The 18,170-nt window shown below is 38.3% G+C and overlaps 5 protein-coding genes across 9 annotated transcripts in view; 2 read left to right on the top strand and 3 right to left on the bottom strand.

The window, feature by feature from the left end:
• Positions 1 to 747: 747 nt before the first annotated feature.
• Positions 748 to 3,444, bottom strand: LOC111502186 (mitochondrial intermediate peptidase). The gene is made up of 2 exons (XM_023156195.2): positions 2,838 to 3,444; positions 748 to 2,607 (listed from the first exon to the last, which is right to left on the bottom strand). The coding sequence occupies exons 1-2, from the start codon at positions 3,228 to 3,230 to the stop codon at positions 892 to 894; spliced, it is 2,109 nt and encodes a 702-aa protein (XP_023011963.2). The 5' UTR covers positions 3,231 to 3,444; the 3' UTR covers positions 748 to 891.
• An 855-nt stretch (positions 3,445 to 4,299) lies between these two features.
• On the bottom strand, positions 4,300 to 5,672 carry LOC111502183 (piRNA biogenesis protein EXD1-like). The gene has a single exon (XM_023156191.2). The coding sequence runs from the start codon at positions 5,670 to 5,672 to the stop codon at positions 4,587 to 4,589; it is 1,086 nt and encodes a 361-aa protein (XP_023011959.2). The 3' UTR covers positions 4,300 to 4,586.
• An 824-nt stretch (positions 5,673 to 6,496) lies between these two features.
• Positions 6,497 to 6,739, top strand: LOC111502185 (single-pass membrane and coiled-coil domain-containing protein 4 homolog). The gene has a single exon (XM_023156194.2). It carries the CDS (start codon positions 6,497 to 6,499, stop codon positions 6,680 to 6,682), a length of 186 nt encoding a protein of 61 aa, XP_023011962.1. The 3' UTR covers positions 6,683 to 6,739.
• Positions 6,737 to 9,697, top strand: LOC111502184 (acyl-coenzyme A thioesterase 9, mitochondrial). Of its 3 annotated transcripts, XM_074186805.1 has the most exons (6): positions 6,737 to 7,297; positions 7,434 to 7,540; positions 7,603 to 7,872; positions 8,606 to 8,824; positions 8,976 to 9,294; positions 9,366 to 9,697. In XM_074186805.1, exons 1-6 carry the CDS (start codon positions 7,219 to 7,221, stop codon positions 9,368 to 9,370), a joined length of 999 nt encoding a protein of 332 aa, XP_074042906.1. In that variant the 5' UTR covers positions 6,737 to 7,218; the 3' UTR covers positions 9,371 to 9,697. The 3 variants fall into 3 exon arrangements, with proteins under 3 accessions (XP_074042906.1, XP_074042905.1, XP_074042907.1); XM_074186804.1 differs by having other exon boundaries at positions 6,742 to 7,297; positions 8,976 to 9,697; XM_074186806.1 differs by lacking the exon at positions 9,366 to 9,697 and having other exon boundaries at positions 6,889 to 7,297; positions 8,960 to 9,288.
• A 1,907-nt stretch (positions 9,698 to 11,604) lies between these two features.
• LOC111502182 (glypican dally-like) overlaps positions 11,605 to 18,170 on the bottom strand; it is a 46,763-nt gene continuing 40,197 nt past the window's right edge. For all 3 annotated transcript variants that reach the window (XM_074186808.1, XM_074186810.1, XM_074186809.1), the window contains exons 3-6: positions 17,190 to 17,747; positions 14,782 to 15,110; positions 12,678 to 12,917; positions 11,605 to 12,296 (exon numbers count right to left, since the gene is read on the bottom strand). In XM_074186808.1, coding sequence (XP_074042909.1) covers positions 11,967 to 12,296; positions 12,678 to 12,917; positions 14,782 to 15,110; positions 17,190 to 17,747 — 1,457 coding nt within the window. In that variant the 3' untranslated portion in view covers positions 11,605 to 11,966. The remainder of the gene's footprint in view (positions 12,297 to 12,677; positions 12,918 to 14,781; positions 15,111 to 17,189; positions 17,748 to 18,170) is intronic.

The raw sequence follows: 18,170 nt of genomic DNA on the forward strand, positions 1-18,170 counted from the left end.
TGATTGTCAGATTTTCACTCAACAATTTACAAAATCGCAACAACTGTTTCACTAGACAATACCTTTCTCAGGCTCATTCATATTAGTATGAAGCTATTACTGGTGTATAATGAAACACGTGTTGAGTATCAGTCGTAGCAAAGGAAACTGTACATTCTATTGTTTTATTTCATGTTATTGGCTCTTATTTACATTTTTCACAGAATTTTATCGGACATTTACAAAAACATGATTTATTTACTATTTTATGCTCATTTCTAATTTTTGGAAAACTCTTGTGTGCAGCTATATTGCTATAAGACATAATTATATGTATCATAATGATATTTTGTGTAGATAATAAAAAAATATTGAGTTTTTCACGAGCTTTAATTCAGCAATTCTTCCAGGTAGGTATTTATATATTAGACATGAAATATTTTCAAACCAAGCACTTTTGCCAATCAACACGAATGCATGCGTTTCATCAATTCAGTTAGTGTCTTCAGTTTTTCTTCATTTCTATATTTTACAAAGGAATAATTGCCAATAATGAATTTCCAAAGGGTATTGAACAATTTTCCAACAGAGAAAAATTCAAATTGACTTCAAAAAACAATTTGTTGTGTTAATCAACATTATCATAAAGTATTACACTTTATTGTGAGATTTTCATCAATTGTAAAATTCATTTTAAATTCATTTAAAAATATTGAAAAGTGGAGATATAAATCTGAAATCTGGAAGGACATAATAATTGACAACATTATTTTTCATTCACTTTATTTACAGTTTCTCATTAATAAATATATTGCATCACAATAAGAAGTATTGCCGGGCATAACACAACACAAAAACTAAAAAGTCGCAACTTCAAATATTCTAAGACACAAGAATTTTTTCATTCTCATTTCAAGTTTTTCGTTTCACAACATCGTCAACTTTATCTTGATGATAATCTACCTCGTCTATTAAAAAACTAGCCAGAGTCTGAGGATGCGGATCCACTTTCAGAAAATCCGAGATCAAACTCTTGGGATTTTTCCCTCCGCCGTGACTCAAGCACTCTAAACGATATTTCTCCCCATTCGCTCTACTAAAAGGATCCTTTTCAAAGTAGTTCTTCCAAATGGAGTGCGCCAGCGCTCTAGACACCAAATACGAGTAGTACTTCGCCCCGTAACCCACCAAATGACTGAACCTCAGCTGCCAAGCAGTGTTGGGCACGTAAGACATGCAGTAGAAGTCCTTCTGCGTGTCCGCCAGCACTTCTGTGGTAGTACCCTTCAAAGGATGGACTCCGTGGTACTTCTGGTCGATCACCGAGTAGAAAACCTGCAGTTGAGTCTCGCTAGCAGTGAACAAGTGCTTCGAAGCGCACAGTCTCCGCAGCATATCATCCGGCATGGGCTCCTGCGTCTGGAAATGCCTGGCGAACCTTTTGAGCACCCTGTGATCCGAAGCAAAGTACTCCATGAGGACAGAAGGAACCTCTGCTAGGTCCGTGCTGCACCGGGTACCACTCACGTGCTGGTACTGCGTCCGCGCGAGCATGGAATGCATGGCGTGCCCCATTTCGTGAAACAGATTATCCACCATGTTGGGGCTGAGTAGCGAGGGGCTGGACCAGCGCGGCGTCGGTAGATTCAGCATCAACACGACCACGGGGGTTTGGTAAGTACCGTCAGGCAGGCTCCTGCCGCCCCGTATCGTGAAGTGGCAGTCTTGGTTTGGCTTGCCGGAACGCTCGTAGAAGTCGCAGTAGATGTACCCCAGTAAGCCTTCGGATCGGTGAACGACGGCGAGTTTGTACACGTCCGAGAACCAGCCCTCGCCTGGTGCCACTTCTGTGTTGACTAACTGTACCTCGTAGAGAGACTCGAACAGGAGATTCAGTCCGTCCATACAAGCTCCTAGAGAGAAATATGGGGAATACTCTTTGGCCGACACGTTGAACCACTCTTTCTTTGCCTTGCTGGTCAAGTATGGCACGTCCCACGCCTGCACGGGACCTCTATCAGAGTCTTCCCAAGATTTCATCTTCTTCATGGTGGCAAAGTCCGCTTCCGACCTGGCCCAAATTTCCTCCGATAGCTTTTCCAGAAAGTGCATCACGTGCTTCGGGCTGTCGAGTATGGCCCCCCTCAAGGCTCTGGTACTGTACGTTGCGAACCCGCAAGTCTTGGCCAGCTGGTCTCGGAATTCCAGCAGTCTATTGAGCAGCTTTTCCTGATTGGGATCCGGGTGCAGGAACAGTTTGAAAGCCATTTCGCGGGCCACAGAATCTCCCGAGTCTGTGTAGAGTCCTGACACCGAAACAGTGTCGCCGTCACTAGTCAAAACGTTCCTCACGTTGCTTGGAAGAAGGGACTTTTGGACCACACGAGGAGTGGAGCAACCAGCTACAAAAAGTTGGCCTAGATTGAGGATGAGATTGGTTAGAGCAACAACCTTATTTCTGTCCGACTCTGGTAGGTGAATCCCGCACTGTTCAAAGTCTAAGAGGAAGAGCTCCCCCACGTGCTTATCCACCACGCTATTTCTCCCAGCATCTCCCGTTGTAACTGCTTCCTTCAAGGCTCTGTACAAACTAAGATTCGTGTTGAGCTTCTCCACGACTTCGCTCACCTATTGAGACAAAAGTAATGATATATTCTTTATTTCAATAAACATTTATATATACAACACACTATACATATCTATGGTACATAGTTTGTTGGTGAGAGGTATTTTAGGACCCCCTGGTAAGTAAATTCAAGAGAATCGTGTCGACCATCATTTAAAAGCAATGAAATATGGACAGTTTATTCGACGGCTTGGTTCATAGCAGTCATCAGACTTATTTCAATTTCACTTACCGTCTCGCAGGCACTTTCAGCAGCGCGACTGTAGCTTGGCTCAGGATGTGCTAGCCTGACGAATTCTGCGAGGTCCGCCACTTGGCACAGGGAGTCCGACATTTCGTCAAAAATCTGGACCATTTTCTTGGGACGGGACGGATCCAGGGCCTCTTCTATCAGAGTATCCGTTTGGCTCACGCATTTCTGTTGCAGCTGATGGAACCCTTCGGAAGACGACAACTCGGGGATGCCGAATAAACCTACAGAGTCTTGACGAAAGCTGAACTTTTGAGTTGGTCTGGCATTGAAAACTTCCGCGAGAGGAGACCAGATCGACACGCAAGCTTTCGGGAAAGCTTTGAATACTTGCCTGGTTTTGAACGCTGACTTTCGGTACATTACGGACGTCATTTTGCATAATTTTATAAATATAAAAATGAATTTTTACGCAGTCGAGTACCTTTAACCCTCAAAGAAAACATTTTTTATTTATGCCTTTAACCTAACTTTTAGGAAGCGTTTGACATGAAACAATATTAAATTAGTGCTGTTCCATGTCACAGTAATTTAATGCGGTTCCATGTCACAGTGACAGCAAGGGTTTGTTATTAGGTTTGTTCTGGTTCAAACTTCCGAAACTGTTTGGAAACTGCGCTAGACATGATGCGTACAAACAAAAAATCTCAAACAATCCGAAATAGTTTCGGACACTTGTTTAAACCAGAACGCTTTTGAGGAGACCACTGTGCCATCTATCGTATATATGAAGAGATGAAGACGAGAAAATACTATTGACCATGTTCAGTTCAAATGTTATCTACCGTCAATCATCAATAATTCAAATCAAATAATTAAAAGAACATCCTAGCAAATGTCCCAAACAAATTTCCACATGAATGCGCATGAGCAACGGGAACAGTTCTCAACAGTTCAGCCTCGAGAGCAAGAACGATTCGGGACGGTTCGAAACAGTTTAGGATCATTTCGCAGTCGAAACCAGAACGCTCTATATCAACTGCGCATGATCCTGACGTCCTAAAAACCGAATTTCGTAGAACCAGAACAAACCTATTTTAAAAATAAAGTTTAATTTTCATTGAATTTGAAAAAGTACTATACTTTCAATAAATCGATGGATTGATAAAACTTTCTATGTTTTTTAACCACTTTTATTTGTTACTATCGTTAGTGCAGTTTCGTCCTATAGACTAATACAGTAATTTTCTGATTGATTCGGCCGTTACCTAATGAAGATCCATATTAATTTGTTTATGGAAATCAAATTGTGAAGTGTAGTTTATGAAATTAATACAATAATATTGTATTACTTTGAAATGGAAAAGTGTCAATGAAGGTGAGATAACATGTATTTTTCTATAGTTTGTATTGTGCAAAAAGAAGGCTGAAGAGTTGTAATTGAACATTTACACCTTATTTTTTTCAACAGACCCCATATATATTACTACATAGTAATACAGGCTTTGTTCGTAAAGTATACTTTTCAACAATAAACATTTTCTATAAACAATCATAAATAATTCTAGAGGTGACTGTATATAATCTAAAATTCAATTATTTAAGAAAAAGTGTACAATGGTTTGGAACTGAAATACATTATATATTTTGAAAATATAATCATGTCATTAAGGAATATTTGCAATGGTTTGAGGTTTTGTTGCGTGGAAGTCAATTTAGCTCTAACCATCCTCGTCAAAAGTTCTATCTATTTGTTATACTTTTCCTTCTCAGTCTTATAGCAGAAAAGCATTACTTATCTACCCTATTGTGATTTTCTTCAGCACTACCACTGCTCTCGGACGTATTATCACCATTTTGTAACGTTATATTATTGAGCACAGGAATCAGTTTATCAATATCTTTCGTAACTTTCATGCTATTAACCTTCCTAGAAAACTCATAACAATCCAGATCGTAGTAATAGTTATGCACGTTACTAATCGCTTCGTACACATCACTGAACAAAATTTTGTTCATCTGTTCTTTCAGCACAATCAGATAACTGACAAGTTGAGCTGCATAAAGTCTCCTCTGGTCACTCAGCGGCCTCTCGATCCACTGTTTACAAGTAGTTTCCAAAGCATTCTTCAGCATCGAAGACGGAAGATTAAGATACTCTGTCAAGCACTCCGACAAGTTTCTCATATTCGAGAGAATTTTTTTCTTCTTATTTTTTTCGATGAGCAAGTCCACGACTTGCGTGTCGAATATATTTTGAGTGAAGACTTTATAGTTTCGGTAGAGAATGTCTACTAGCGGTCCTGCCTGGTGGATCACTTTGCAGGTATACTCTGACTCGAAGACTTCTTTCAGTTCTGGGTAAAAATACCGCTGTTTGAAATTGATCATGTCAAACAAGTAGACGTGTTTCCAAGTGCAGACTGCCAGTAGTTTCACTACAGCGGTTCGTTTATCATCCATCCCTAGTGCAGCTACTCCAATCGTTTCTGCTTCAGACAGTTTTCCAACCGCCTCGTAGTATCGACTGTCAGCTTTTTCCAGATACACGTAATCTTTGCACATTCGCTTTAATCGCTCATACTCTTCTTCAACTAGTTTTATTTTATTTTCTTCTTCGGGATCTTTCACTTGCGCAGGAGGTTTCTCTGTGACTTTACTTTTCAACTTGTGGATACTTTCTATTTCGCTCCGATAAAACGAGTAAATACCACCAAGTTTTCTGTTGGGATTGTTGTGCTGCTTCGTGTTGGCCAAATCTATGCGGTTTTGGCCCCCAGAATTGTAATCGCCTTCGAATATATCACCACAGCTCAGTTTTAAAATGAGATAGTCTCCTACATTGTATACATCTTTGTAAGGCAACTCTGTATCCATATTGGATTTGTTTAATTCGTTGATTAGCGAAGGAACGACTTCGTTTGAAAAGTTTTGAGTTCATTTATAAACAAATCATAAAGTTAACTGAATTTAGGTTATAATGTCTTCTTCTCTTCCCTGGGATAAACCTTCAACATGGGTAAACCAAAAACCAAAGTTGTTTTGTATATCATAAAACACGTTTGACGTATGGAATATTTCGTGTTCTGAGAAATTGAAACTGAGGGTAATAAGTTTTAGTTCTGTGGTAATGATCCAAAACAACACAACATAACATAACCTACCTCAAAATGGTTACGAAAATTGAAACGTCAGCAAAACGTTTGAGAAAGTTGTGATAACAGATCGTTTTCGTCCACAGGTTGTTTGTTCCCTCTGCGTTGTACAGGTGAGAGTTTTTGGTGTTTTTATTTTTAATCACTTTATCGAAGGTGCATAATTTCACTGAAGAGAAATCAATGTATGAACTTTTTGATTATTGAATTTATTTTGATTGGAAAGAAACTTGATTCTTTTATATTGTATATATTTTACTATACCTGCATTCCAACTACAAATCTGGGTGATGGTTCATTCAAGTAATTTGGTTTGTAGTTTGCCAGTTTTTCGTAGTGTAGTTTTTTGACATTGGGACACATATGGTAAGGTTTATTTGGCCAAAGAAGAATAACTTTCAAATTAAAGCAATGTGTATTCAAAATTAAGTAGATTACAAATTGATAACTCTTTTATCTAATAATTAACTCGATAAATGAGAAACTGCCATGTTGGAAGATAATTCAATTACAATTTTTTTTATTTCCTTCTTTTAAGTCGACAAAATGGGTCAGTCGAAAGCTGGAAAAGTGAAAGAGACTTCAAAGGAAAAGAAACAAAGGCGAAAGGAATTCGAGCAAACTCAAAAACAAGTCAAAACAATCGTTTTGCCCGGATTGGTAGCTGTTTTCATTTTTATTGCTATTTACGTTTATATCAAAACGAGGCCCAGAAGCACCTATATTGACTGATTTCTCAAAGAGAAAGTGTTATTTTTTATGTAAATAAATAAATTTTATATTTGAAAATCGTTTTTCTGCCTAATTTAGAGTTGTGAAATGTTTGTACTGGGTTTTATCGTAATGATAATAATATTAATACAAAGAAAACAACGTTATTTTGCAAATGGTTAGAAATGTGATTGTTCAATTATTTAAATAAAAGATCAGGATATTTATGCAGACTAGTACGATTGTAAAAAGCTTTTATTCCTGTAGCTCATTTCAATAATAGTTTTACATACGTGTTACGGTGTTTATGTAACATACATTATATTTTTACGTTTCCAGGTAACTTCATCATGAAAAATGAGAAATGGAACTTTCTATGTTTTTTACCATATAGTAACGGGCTACATTGATCAATTTTTCAAAGGTTATGCCTCTGATAATTTCATATTGTAATCATAAATTTGTATTTTTTATATATTAGTGCTGCGCCATTTATCGGACAATAGCTAAAAATAATTTTAGTGCAATCATTGTATATAGACTAACCGAAAAGATCCATGGAAGACAGTTTCCTGGCAGGAATCATCCCGCTGTCTTCGGATAAGGTGTTGCAGGACAAATATGTAACGTTTGCCGGTAAGTAAATATCATTTTCAAAGATTGGAAACTCCACTTCCGTGTCATTATGCCTAACTGAGGTAGATAAAACATCAGACATGAAAAATGGCTCTGGCACTGATTAGGATTAGTCAACTTTCAATGATTTTTTCAGTGATGGTCGCTCACAAACATATCGTGAACCCGAAGCAGCCTCCGAATGAAGTGTCTCCTGATACTTTGGTTACTGCACTAGTCGATTTCACAGACTCCACACCGAAGGTAACGACACCCAAGATGACAGGCTTTTCAAACTCTTCCACCTAACTCTGCCCCCCTTTCAGCCTCAAGAGGAAATTAGGATCTCCGGCCACGTCAGTTGGGTTGGCAACTCTTCGCTGGAAGTTGTGGTGTGGTTGGAACTACGAATGCACGGAACCTGGAATCCTGTCACTAGGGCTTTGTTTTTACTGGCGGCCAGGGATTCTAATAACAGTAAATCGACAGTGGTGAACGCTATTCAACCGGCGAATGACAGGGAAATACAGATTCTGTCTGGAGGCAAAGATAGGAAACAGAGGTGGGTCAAGTTACAGCAAAAGCATGTATTGAAGGTGAATTTTTTTGATGATTTTTTCGAAGAACGTTTTCTGAATAATTTCAGTAGAAAAATACTTGTCGGGGATGGTTTTTATGAAACGAATTAGCTTCTGGAATTTGTTTTGCTAGAGGTGCAATCTTTGATAAAGTGGGAAACTGAACTTTCATAGTCATGATATTAAAAAAAGTCTTTCAGGTTATGATATCTCTAACTCGTAAGTTATTCTTGTATGAGGTTTGGTGGACGATATATGGAGAGTAGGCAGATTGAGACCCTGACGACAAGTCACAAAACCTTTAATGGGTATCACTATCTGTTGCGTTGTCAGATTTAGACCCAGATGTCAAGTCACAAAACCTGTTGATGCGTATCACTTCTTGATGAGTTGTCAGATTAAGACTGTTATGTAGTCATACCTTCCAGTTCTTCAAAATGCTTCAACGACTATGCTAAAACGTCGAATAACAATTAAATAATAATTATAACTATAAAACTATATCTAACCTAGGACGCCAAACCTCTTGCAATAGAAAGTATGTGCTGTCGAAGGAAAAGTCAGCTTTGGCAAATTGCAAAATTACTAATTTATTCAAGGGCATTGAGAATATTTGATTGTTAGATTTCCCGCTGCGCCCAGTGGCGGCACATTGCCGGCCATTGGCGTAACTTTGTGGAATAGCTCAACAGTATGAAATCCAAACGACAAGAAAACTACCACATACTGTTATTTGCTGTGTTCATTTCAGGTAATCCCGGACAGTGAAGAACAGAAGATCATCCATGACATCTTCTTGAGGACAGTTAACAATGAAATCAGTCAACGAAACAGGGTTCTTCCTCCGGGTTGCGTATGGATGAACTCTGCGTCGATCTCAAATGTAGTACTCTCCCATCCGGAAGAACGTAATATGCATAATACTGTGTTTGGAGGATTCATCATGGCTCAAGCTGAGGAATCGAGTTGGGTTGGTATAATTTTTCACTAATGCAAGAAATAATTTCTACCTGTAATTTCAATTGTTCAGAACATTTATAAACAACTTATTAGTATTGCTTCTGAACTCGCCGCTTGTCTGAACTCCCGAATAACTTCAATATAGTTTGTTTTCCGTGCAGGTTTTGGGCTACATGTTCAGCAAACATCGTCCCACTCTCAAGAGTATCAGCGACATCCAGTTTCAACGGCCCATCGCTGTCAGTTCTCTAATTCAAATGCATACCCAAGTTATCTACACGCAGATAAACTACATCCAGATATTGGTGCAGGTGGAGACTTATAATCCCATCACGGAAAAGAACGATTCCACCAACGCCTTCCATTTCACGTATCAGGTCCCGGAAATGGTCAACGAGGTCTTCCCGATGACCTACCATGAGGCAATGATGTACATCGACGGCAGGAGACATTTTCAGGACGTCATGAAGAAATCCCCCGGTATTTTTCCTAACAAATTGTGATCTTGGGAATATTTTTTCAAGTATTAAGCCATTTTATGTTGTTTTTAGATTGAATGGGAACCATTGTTACTGAGCTACAAGTATTTTAAGCACAATTACCTCTCTGCCTTCCATTAGCTGTTTGATTTTATCTGTTGAGGCCCTAGAATTTTATTTTTTGTAATTTTTTTATTTTAAAAGGTGAATTAGTGATTATATGTTGTTATAATTTACAATTTAGTGGTGTCATTGTGTGTGTATCAGCACTGGAGTTTGAAATTTGTTGATAAAATAAATAAATAATTTCAAAACTAGTGAGGAACTTCCATTACAGGCTAATGCTATTTATACTTAATATATTTGTGTTATAATTTATTTTTGAATAAATTATTTTTTAATAATCCAGAATTTCATTTTTCAAAAGTTCATTTTGCATTATTTGTAATGATTTTAAAAGTTTTTCAAACTAACGCCATCTGTTAGGCGATAGTCAAAGCTAAGGCTGAGTAGAAACTCTTATAAGAGTTCGTAATATATTTAATAGATGTCGCAAAAGTTTTTTCAAACTAACGCCATCTGTTAGGCGATAGTCAAAGCTAAGGCTAGAAACTCTTATAAGAGTTCGAAATATATTCAATAGATGTCGCTTTTGTATGATGGCATGTTGCTCGGCTTGTTCTGCCATTTACATTTCAAACTGTGTACTGTACTTATCAGATGGTACAACTATGCATTGGTTCATTCCTGATCTATTTTGATTTGGCACGCTGTGACCGAAAGAAGCACCTTCATAAAATTTATATTTTGAAAAGCTGCATTCAATGAATCGCTGATTTTTCTGGTGATCACAGCAAATTTTCTCATAAAAATTATCAAAATTCGGAAATTTCCGATAGATGGCGCCACTTACTGATCGCTATTTCGTACCCAGCAATAGTGTATAAATTAAACTCGCCACTGTCATTACTTAGTATTGTTTTTCATAAGGAGGGGGGGGGGTTATGTAATTGCTTTCAGGAAAAAAAGTGAAAATAACACTAATCTAAAAGTATTGAGTATCAATCTTTGGAATAGTTGTAAAAGTATTGAGTATCAATCTCCGGAAAGAACGTCTTCTTTGGAATAGTTGCTTGGGACCCTCCCACCATCCCATCTTAATGCATCTTAATTTATTCTTTCCAACTGAGCATTCCACTGCTATCTATAAATGGCGCCATCTGTTGGTTGTCTTAAGAATCATCTGATTTCACACATGAATCGTTTTGAATCCTTTCCAAGAATCATTTCTTTCCCAAAAGAGCTTTCTATAGTTCATAACAAAACGCCACTCCTAACACTTCTTGCTTAACATCAATGTACATAAATTAGGAAGAAATTTACACAACTGAATTATAGCCAAAATTAAAATGCAACTCGATTGTTGACAGTCCACGTTAGGGGTGGTTGGTTTGGGATGAAACCGATCTTTTCGAAACAACTAGAGTCATCTGCTGGCATTTTGAAAAAATTTTTTATATAAAAAGCTATTTTAAGGAAACTGCAATTTTTCAGAACTCAATTTTGTCCAATGACCAACAGATGGTGTCACCTACCAATGAGTCGTGCTGCCATCTAAACTTATACCTTTGCACTATTTTGCTGAGCTTTCCTCTACGGTCAATAGAGGGCGCTGTAATATCTAATTTTATTATCGGCCAATCGTTAAATCTTTGTATATAGTCTATACACAAAGGTTCAATGTTTCTCATTTTCGAAGGTACAATGCCATTTTTCATTAGGAGTTGAAACTAATATTTATTTTGTGTTCATACTTTTCTAATGGTAGTGCTGTGCCATCTTTCAGTCAGTAGTTAAAACTGATGTTCACGACGTGTTCTTACTTTTTCGATAGTCGTGCTGCGCCATCTTTCAGATAGTAGTCGAAACTGAAATGTGTTGTGTTCTTACTTTTGCAATTATAAAGCTTCGGTATTTTTTAGACAGTAGCTGAAATTTATTTTCGTATTTTTTCCAAATGGTAATATTGCGCCATTGTAGGAAAACCCAATTTTCGTTTTGTTTTCAGTTAAAATAGTAAATCATGGTTTGCAACTCTATACTATGCTATGGAATGTTATATTTTATTTTGAATGTTATATTTTATATATTATTATCTTTCAGTGGCTTTGAACATGAAAGTTGTATTCAGTGGCTACGTAAAATCCGTGCTCAGCTACTTGAAAGCATAGACGAAACAAGAAATGGAAGCAGTAGTACTAATTATTGATCGTGAGAACAATTGTTTAGAATCGGCATAATTAATGAAACATACAGTCATGAAATTTATTATAACCATCATCATTTCGCTTTACTCATAAATACTATCACAATATTACATAAATATTAAAAAATATCATTTCACTCGGTCGTCAGAAGTTTTTATATCTGCCAGATATAAATTACACGTAAATCGTCCGTAAAAAATGCAAAAGTGGGTCCCTTTGTTAATGTTTCACATTCATCTATACTATGTACAAATTATTATACACAAAGAAGACCGGGCTCAATCCGATTGCCACGAACGCCCGACAAGGAAAATGCTATGTACAATTAAAAAGTGGGCCACCCTGTAGAAACTCCATTATGACAAAATGAGTACGTCACTCTCGCCAAACAGTCCCGTTCAAGTTATCACAGCAAGTTCGTAATGGCACCGCCAAACCACGCCAGTACCATCGGCAGGAGGTACGTGAAGAGCGCCCTCGTCAGGGACATGCTACTCGTGGGGGAGGCCGAGGAAGTCAGAATCACCTCTGGTTCTCGGGTGCTGGTCGTCGTCGTTGGCGGGAAGGCGACTCTAACTCGGGCTTCGTCTTCTTCTCCTTTGATTTCTGTGAAGGTGAGGCCTTTGTCGTCCACTTCTTCTTCTTCTGGAGTTGTTTCTTCTTCTTCTTCCGCACCGTCTCCGGAACCGGAGCCACTACCGTCGAGGACCTCTTCAGTGTCGTCGACCATCTCTACCTGTTGGAGGAAGTATTGATTATTTTCGGGTGGAATTTCCAACAAGAGGAAGCTCATTGTTCGTAAACTCAAACTGGAGTGGAATATTGATCATACATTAAGTATTCATAAGGAAGCTACTTTATTTTTTAATGAATTTATAGGAGCATTTGATTGTAAGTAAAGAAGGATCATTATTTCATTATTGAATGTAGTTCACTGTGATATAGTGATTATTAGTGATGATATATTTCATGATCCAGCACCATCTAGTACAAATAAAATACACTAAAAGCGATGGCGGCGCCATCTATCATCAAACGTTTGTATCAGACTGTAGGTATAGGACTAGATTCCAACTTTTTATTGAAATATTCTCTCTCCCATGCTTGCACAACTTACCTCTTGCCCCTGATGAGCTTTGCGCAACTTATCAGTGAGTCCCTGCAAGATGTACGTCTGTTCGCTCAAGATTGGCTGATCTGCAATGTTGACTTTGGATTGAGACACGTCAGACCTGGTAGCGTTGGTGTCGGTGCTGTTCCAGCATTGTGACGATTCGTTGACGTTGTTCATCAGAGCTAAGTTGTTACAGTACTGGTACGGCAACTGCAGCCAGAACTGCTTGGTTTCTTTTACTTTCTGAAAGGTGTTACGAGTTTAGTAGTGAAATAGTAAACAAAACGGTTCAAGGTGACTTCCTCTCCGATCGCGACAGACGACGGTTGTGCTGATAACGACCGCCCTCAAAGATGGTACGTGGATGTCGTGGTCGGAGTGGAGTCCAAAAGGTGTAAGCCTAAAATGAAGTGTAATTTGAAATGAAGTTATGTTTGAATGAATATTGAAGTGAAATATGAGAGAACTGGCGGCTCCCGCGCCAGTAACCAGGCCGGATGTCAACGAGGTCGTCGTGTAAGTGTTTTTGTTAAAAGAAGAAGTGATTAAAAAAAATAAAGTGGCAGCATAGCTGCGCTCCCAGACGAAGCTTCTTTTCACTATGAACAGGAGGAATTCTATGAACAGAAGCAACGGACACAGAAAGTAGAGAGAGCGAGAAAACACTTCAAGAGGCAATTTTTTTAAAGAAAACTTTGTACATTTCGTTGGGTGCTCCAATTGTGATTAGATGTTCAGCTTTTTCGTCTCTATCTGTTATTTAAAAAACACATTAGTCTCATTTTAGAATGGAAGGTCTGTAGATAGTATCTCAGCTCGCAGAAATTTTGTTGTTTTTTGATTGCTTCTGGAACTAATCAAATACAGAATCATCGCGATGGAAGCTGAACAGTCTGAGATTTATAAAATGAGCTGTGATCACTGTGACCAGAAGTATATTGGTTAGACAAGACGAGCCATCAAAACACGTTTCAAATAGCACGCGACACATCTGATTTTGAAGACCAGAAAAAGACATTACTCGAAATTACTTAGACCGATGAGTGACACAAGACTTTTAGATGTTTTCGAAGGTATAGAAATAGCAAAGTGAATGTAACTATTTTGGCAAGACTAGGATATCCTGTGATTTAGTTCGAATTTTGTTCAAATCGTTCTCGTTGCGTAAAACTAGTAACTATCATCTGTAATTATTTTCTATGTTCATTTGAGAACATGTCGATAAGAAAGGTCAACATGTTCCTTGTGGGACAACCCAATACTCACTCTGAAGTTTTATAAAAATCACTTTAGTTGAGTGAAAACGATTTAAATAATTTGTTAGTAATTCTGAAACTATTTATAATTCTTGTTCTAGTTCTACAATGGAGATTCGTAGATTTTTCCTAATCAAATCAGTGAATGTCACCTCAAAGAAGCTCCACACCAAAATATCCCCCAGTTTATAATTATCCATAAGTTTACCGACATCCGAGATGTTTTGTTTACACAGGAGACTCTGTTTATTGTGGAAAGAAAAGCAGATGGGGCTATGAGGTGCTATAAAAGAAATCTTGTAAACAATCTCGGCCTAAATTGTTTTTTAAATCGATTAGTCCAGACAGACATATTCCTAGGTGATTAATAACCAAAGAAAAGTTTGAGAATTTAACAAATACAATGTCAAGGGGCCTAAATTGAATGTTTGCGTAGGTGTCGAAAACATAATGAGGATGAGCAGTTCAACAAATAAAGAACGTGAGAAAATAAACTAGTCAAAAATAGCTGAAGTGACTCTCACAGAAGAACACGCAAGTACCCCAAGTCTCTCTACGAAATATAACAGAAATTAGGTATAGGAATCTCTATAAAAAGGGCTGTCAAAAGTCTTGGAGCAAGTTTATACTTTGAATATTTTGAACATGTATATATACAAGGGTTTCACACAGGACAAGAGACAAAAAAGTTAATACAAAGTTCAAACACAAATGATCACTTTTTAGGTTATCAGCAAAGTAGCAGACTTGCCTAGAAGCTGGGTTTACTCCGGATAGATAAACCAAGAAGAAGAAGAAAAAAAAGAAGAAGAAGAAAAAAAAGAAGAAGAAGAACCTAAAATCTTTCAAACCTGTTTAATTTCGAAGATGATCTTCTCCAGAGGCGACTGATCTTCGTTGGTTGCCGGCGCCTTCTTGTGCTTCTTCTTCTTCGGCAGCTGGCTCGCCTCGAACTTGATTTCCATATCCGGATCGTCTTCGGTCGTCTCTTCGTTATCTGCCTCCCGTTTCGGTCGACTAAACGTCGGTTTTCCGCACAAGGTGTAGATCTTCTTCGAGACGTCTGCTCCGCTCTCCTGGAAGTTCATGATCGCCTCGGAGATTTTGATGTTGAGCGGCTCCACGACTATCTCGATGGCGTAAGGACCGAGGAGTCTGTCGCCGACTTTGTCGATGGCGTCTAAACATAAAAAAATTATGTAACAAGTAAGTTCTATTAGTTGGTGAAGTTGCGGTTTCGAATGTGGGAACAAATAGTGCAAAATGGCGCTTTGAAGATCATAACTGTTAGGAAGTAGGTTAAGGGTCGTCTCTGTTGTAGTCCAACACTTGTCTAGTGACATTTTTCGAAGAAAACCCACTTCATCGCACTTCTTTGCAAGGAAATAGGTAGTTTAGCACCAGGATCTCCAAGGGAGGTTGATTTGACGTCGTTTTCCTGCAGAGGTTTTATGAAAATCCCCTTTTTGACAGTAATGAGAGTTCTTCCACCTGCCAAATCAACCCTTCCATTTTTTATATCCCAAGATACGAATTTAATTCCAGATTCTGGCATAACGCTGCCTTGATAGATAGAATAGAAAACTCTGGCATGGCATGAATCTCCCATCGCCAACTGCAAGGAAATTCTGCAACCTTGAAACTTTATGTCATGTGGTTTACTATAATATCACATGACGATTAGATTCCAAACAGTGCATCACAAGTTGCATTCATCGACCTCCACACAGGACACTTCTTTCAACACTTGTAAACACAATTATAGTAGCCAAACTGCTACGATACAAAAATATCATTGATAAACAAGATCCCGAAGCCTCGAGTTTCGCAACAAGCAGCAACCTTACTTAGATTGTTGATACGATGAACAGGTGGAAAAAGACGCATTGTTTCAGAAGATAGCGACCTCTTTTAATATATATCCGGCACATCTTGACGTGACAACGAAATGAAACAGGCGTATGGTCTAACAGGGTTAAGCAGTCTGCCTAAATCGCCGTCGTTTCAGTGTAACGCATAATACATCATGTTGGGTTTTAATTTTTAAAGGGATTTGTTTCTAATTCACATATTGGCAACAGCACCTATATCAAGTTGAAATAATGTATACGTACCTAGATATTCTACTTTAAAAAAGGAAAATCATCTTTATAAATCAACAATTGAGGCAAAATATAAATTATAGTTCAATACCACCTCCACGAGCCACATAAATAACAGTTGTTTTGTTATTTATTTATATAGAGGAAGATAGGTTAGGTGCACAAACTGTCATATGTAGTGAATTATCGGTCAACTCAATCGGAAGAAATGGGGAATGGGAAATTGAGTTTTTTCATGAAAAGTACCAAAAGTCTACTGTCAAAAAAGTTGAGGCAATTTGAAATAAATTATGACAGCGTACGTAAGCCCTCTAGATGTTACATGAGAATCAATACGAAATTATGATTTCCACGTGAAAAAAAAACTCGGGTAGGTACCAAATTTCGTGCAAATAACTCATTTTTTGAAAAGTTATTTCTAAAAAACGAACAAGGAAATTAAATTTCAACACCCTGTATCTCCGAAATGAAGCATTTCCGGACACAAGTTTATATAGACTTACTTACAATGGGGAATGTTCCTCAATTTGGGTTGTTACGTCAAATGCAAGTTTGAACAAAATAAAGTTGAGTTCAATTCATGAGTTTTTCAAATTCACTTCGAAAAGTATTCAAACTGATGTTTCAAATGTTGGGTTTTAAGGGATTTGTTTCTAATTCACATATTGGCAACAGCGCCTAGAATGCTAGAATAAGAAGAATCATGTCAATAGTGTCAAATTAAGGCAAAATATAAATTATAGTTCAATACCACCTCCACAAGCCACATAAACAACAGTTGTTTTGTTATTTATTTATATAGAGGAAGATAGGTTAGGTGAACAGGTCATATGTCACAGAATGTCTCGGAACTCGGAACATTAGTAAACAGAACAGCAGACCTCTGAAATATGTCATCTTTGTTTGCCTCATACAGGTAACAGATTCATTGTCCTTTATTAGTTATAACCGATGTTGCCAAATGGTGAAATAGAGACGAATCCCTCTAAATGTTGAATGCATTGTTTCATTCCTCTTTTTCAAGTACTCAAATAATTTTTTAAAGAAAAAGCTTGAAATGATAAGTTTAAAATACGTTGTTTTAGAGCTCTTCTATGAAAACTACTTGATTTTCGTCAGGAGGAACATTCCCCATTCTAACTGAAGCTACTACTCACCAACAAAATTATCCCAGTACGGCGATAGCTCCATATGATACTTCAGGCACTCCTGCATGGTGCTCGTGCAGTAGAGCGAGCACGGCCCCAGGACTCCTCCTCCTTGACACGTCCCACAGTACCTCATCCTCGCGCTTTCGCGGAAGCACCCCTCTTCAATTCTCAGCGCGGTCAACCGCTCCGCAGCGTCCGCTCCCTTCACCAGCGACTTGTAGAACGTCCTGGTGGCCACGAACGACCTCCTCAGCTGCATGCCCAGCTTGTGGGGCACGTCGCCGAAAGGCTTCATCTCGGCCATGTGCGAGGAGACGCAGTCCAGGTAGGCGTCGTCAAAAGTGTACTGCGCGTTGATGACGGTGAACATGCGCTGGTAGAGGATGCCGAAGAAGGTGTCCATCGTGTCGGAGAGACGGACGGTGCCCTTCTTGTAGTACGTCTCCAGCTCGTCGAAGAAGTCGCTGAAGACGTCCGAGTTCTTCAGGTAGATCTTGCCGTAAGTGCGTTCGAACATCTCGTGGAACTCCCTCTTCGATTTCTTCATCATACTTTGGAACATGTCTGGAAGAAGAATTTACATTTCACCTTCACAAACGCTACGCTTATGTCAAATAAGACATAAGTCGAAGAGTAAACACATGAAGTCTTTTGTGCATATTGACTTTTGCAGATTTGCAGACCAGAACCTGCCATGAATTAACTTATCTGTTTTGCTTTCTCAAAAGGGTGTTTAGGAGATATGGCAGATTTTAAAAAAGTGGTAGATTTGGAAAAGGTTGAATAAACTCATTCAAATTGAGCATAATCCTCAAACCAACAAGTCTGACTCAGGCTACTTTTTTCCGAAACCTTGAATAGGTTTTTGTACCAATTAATCTGATATCATTCATAATGAAAACTGACCTGACGCACCACTAAAAGGCTAGTGACTAGTGGATTGAGCCCAATATATAAAATTGCAGGTTTATTATAACTTGCAACTAT

Source organism: Leptinotarsa decemlineata, unplaced genomic scaffold (assembly GCF_025532065.1).
Source record: "Leptinotarsa decemlineata unplaced genomic scaffold, Ldec_3_MD MMD2_P_RNA_scaffold_5, whole genome shotgun sequence".
In the NCBI taxonomy this organism is placed as follows: domain Eukaryota; kingdom Metazoa; phylum Arthropoda; class Insecta; order Coleoptera; family Chrysomelidae; genus Leptinotarsa; species Leptinotarsa decemlineata.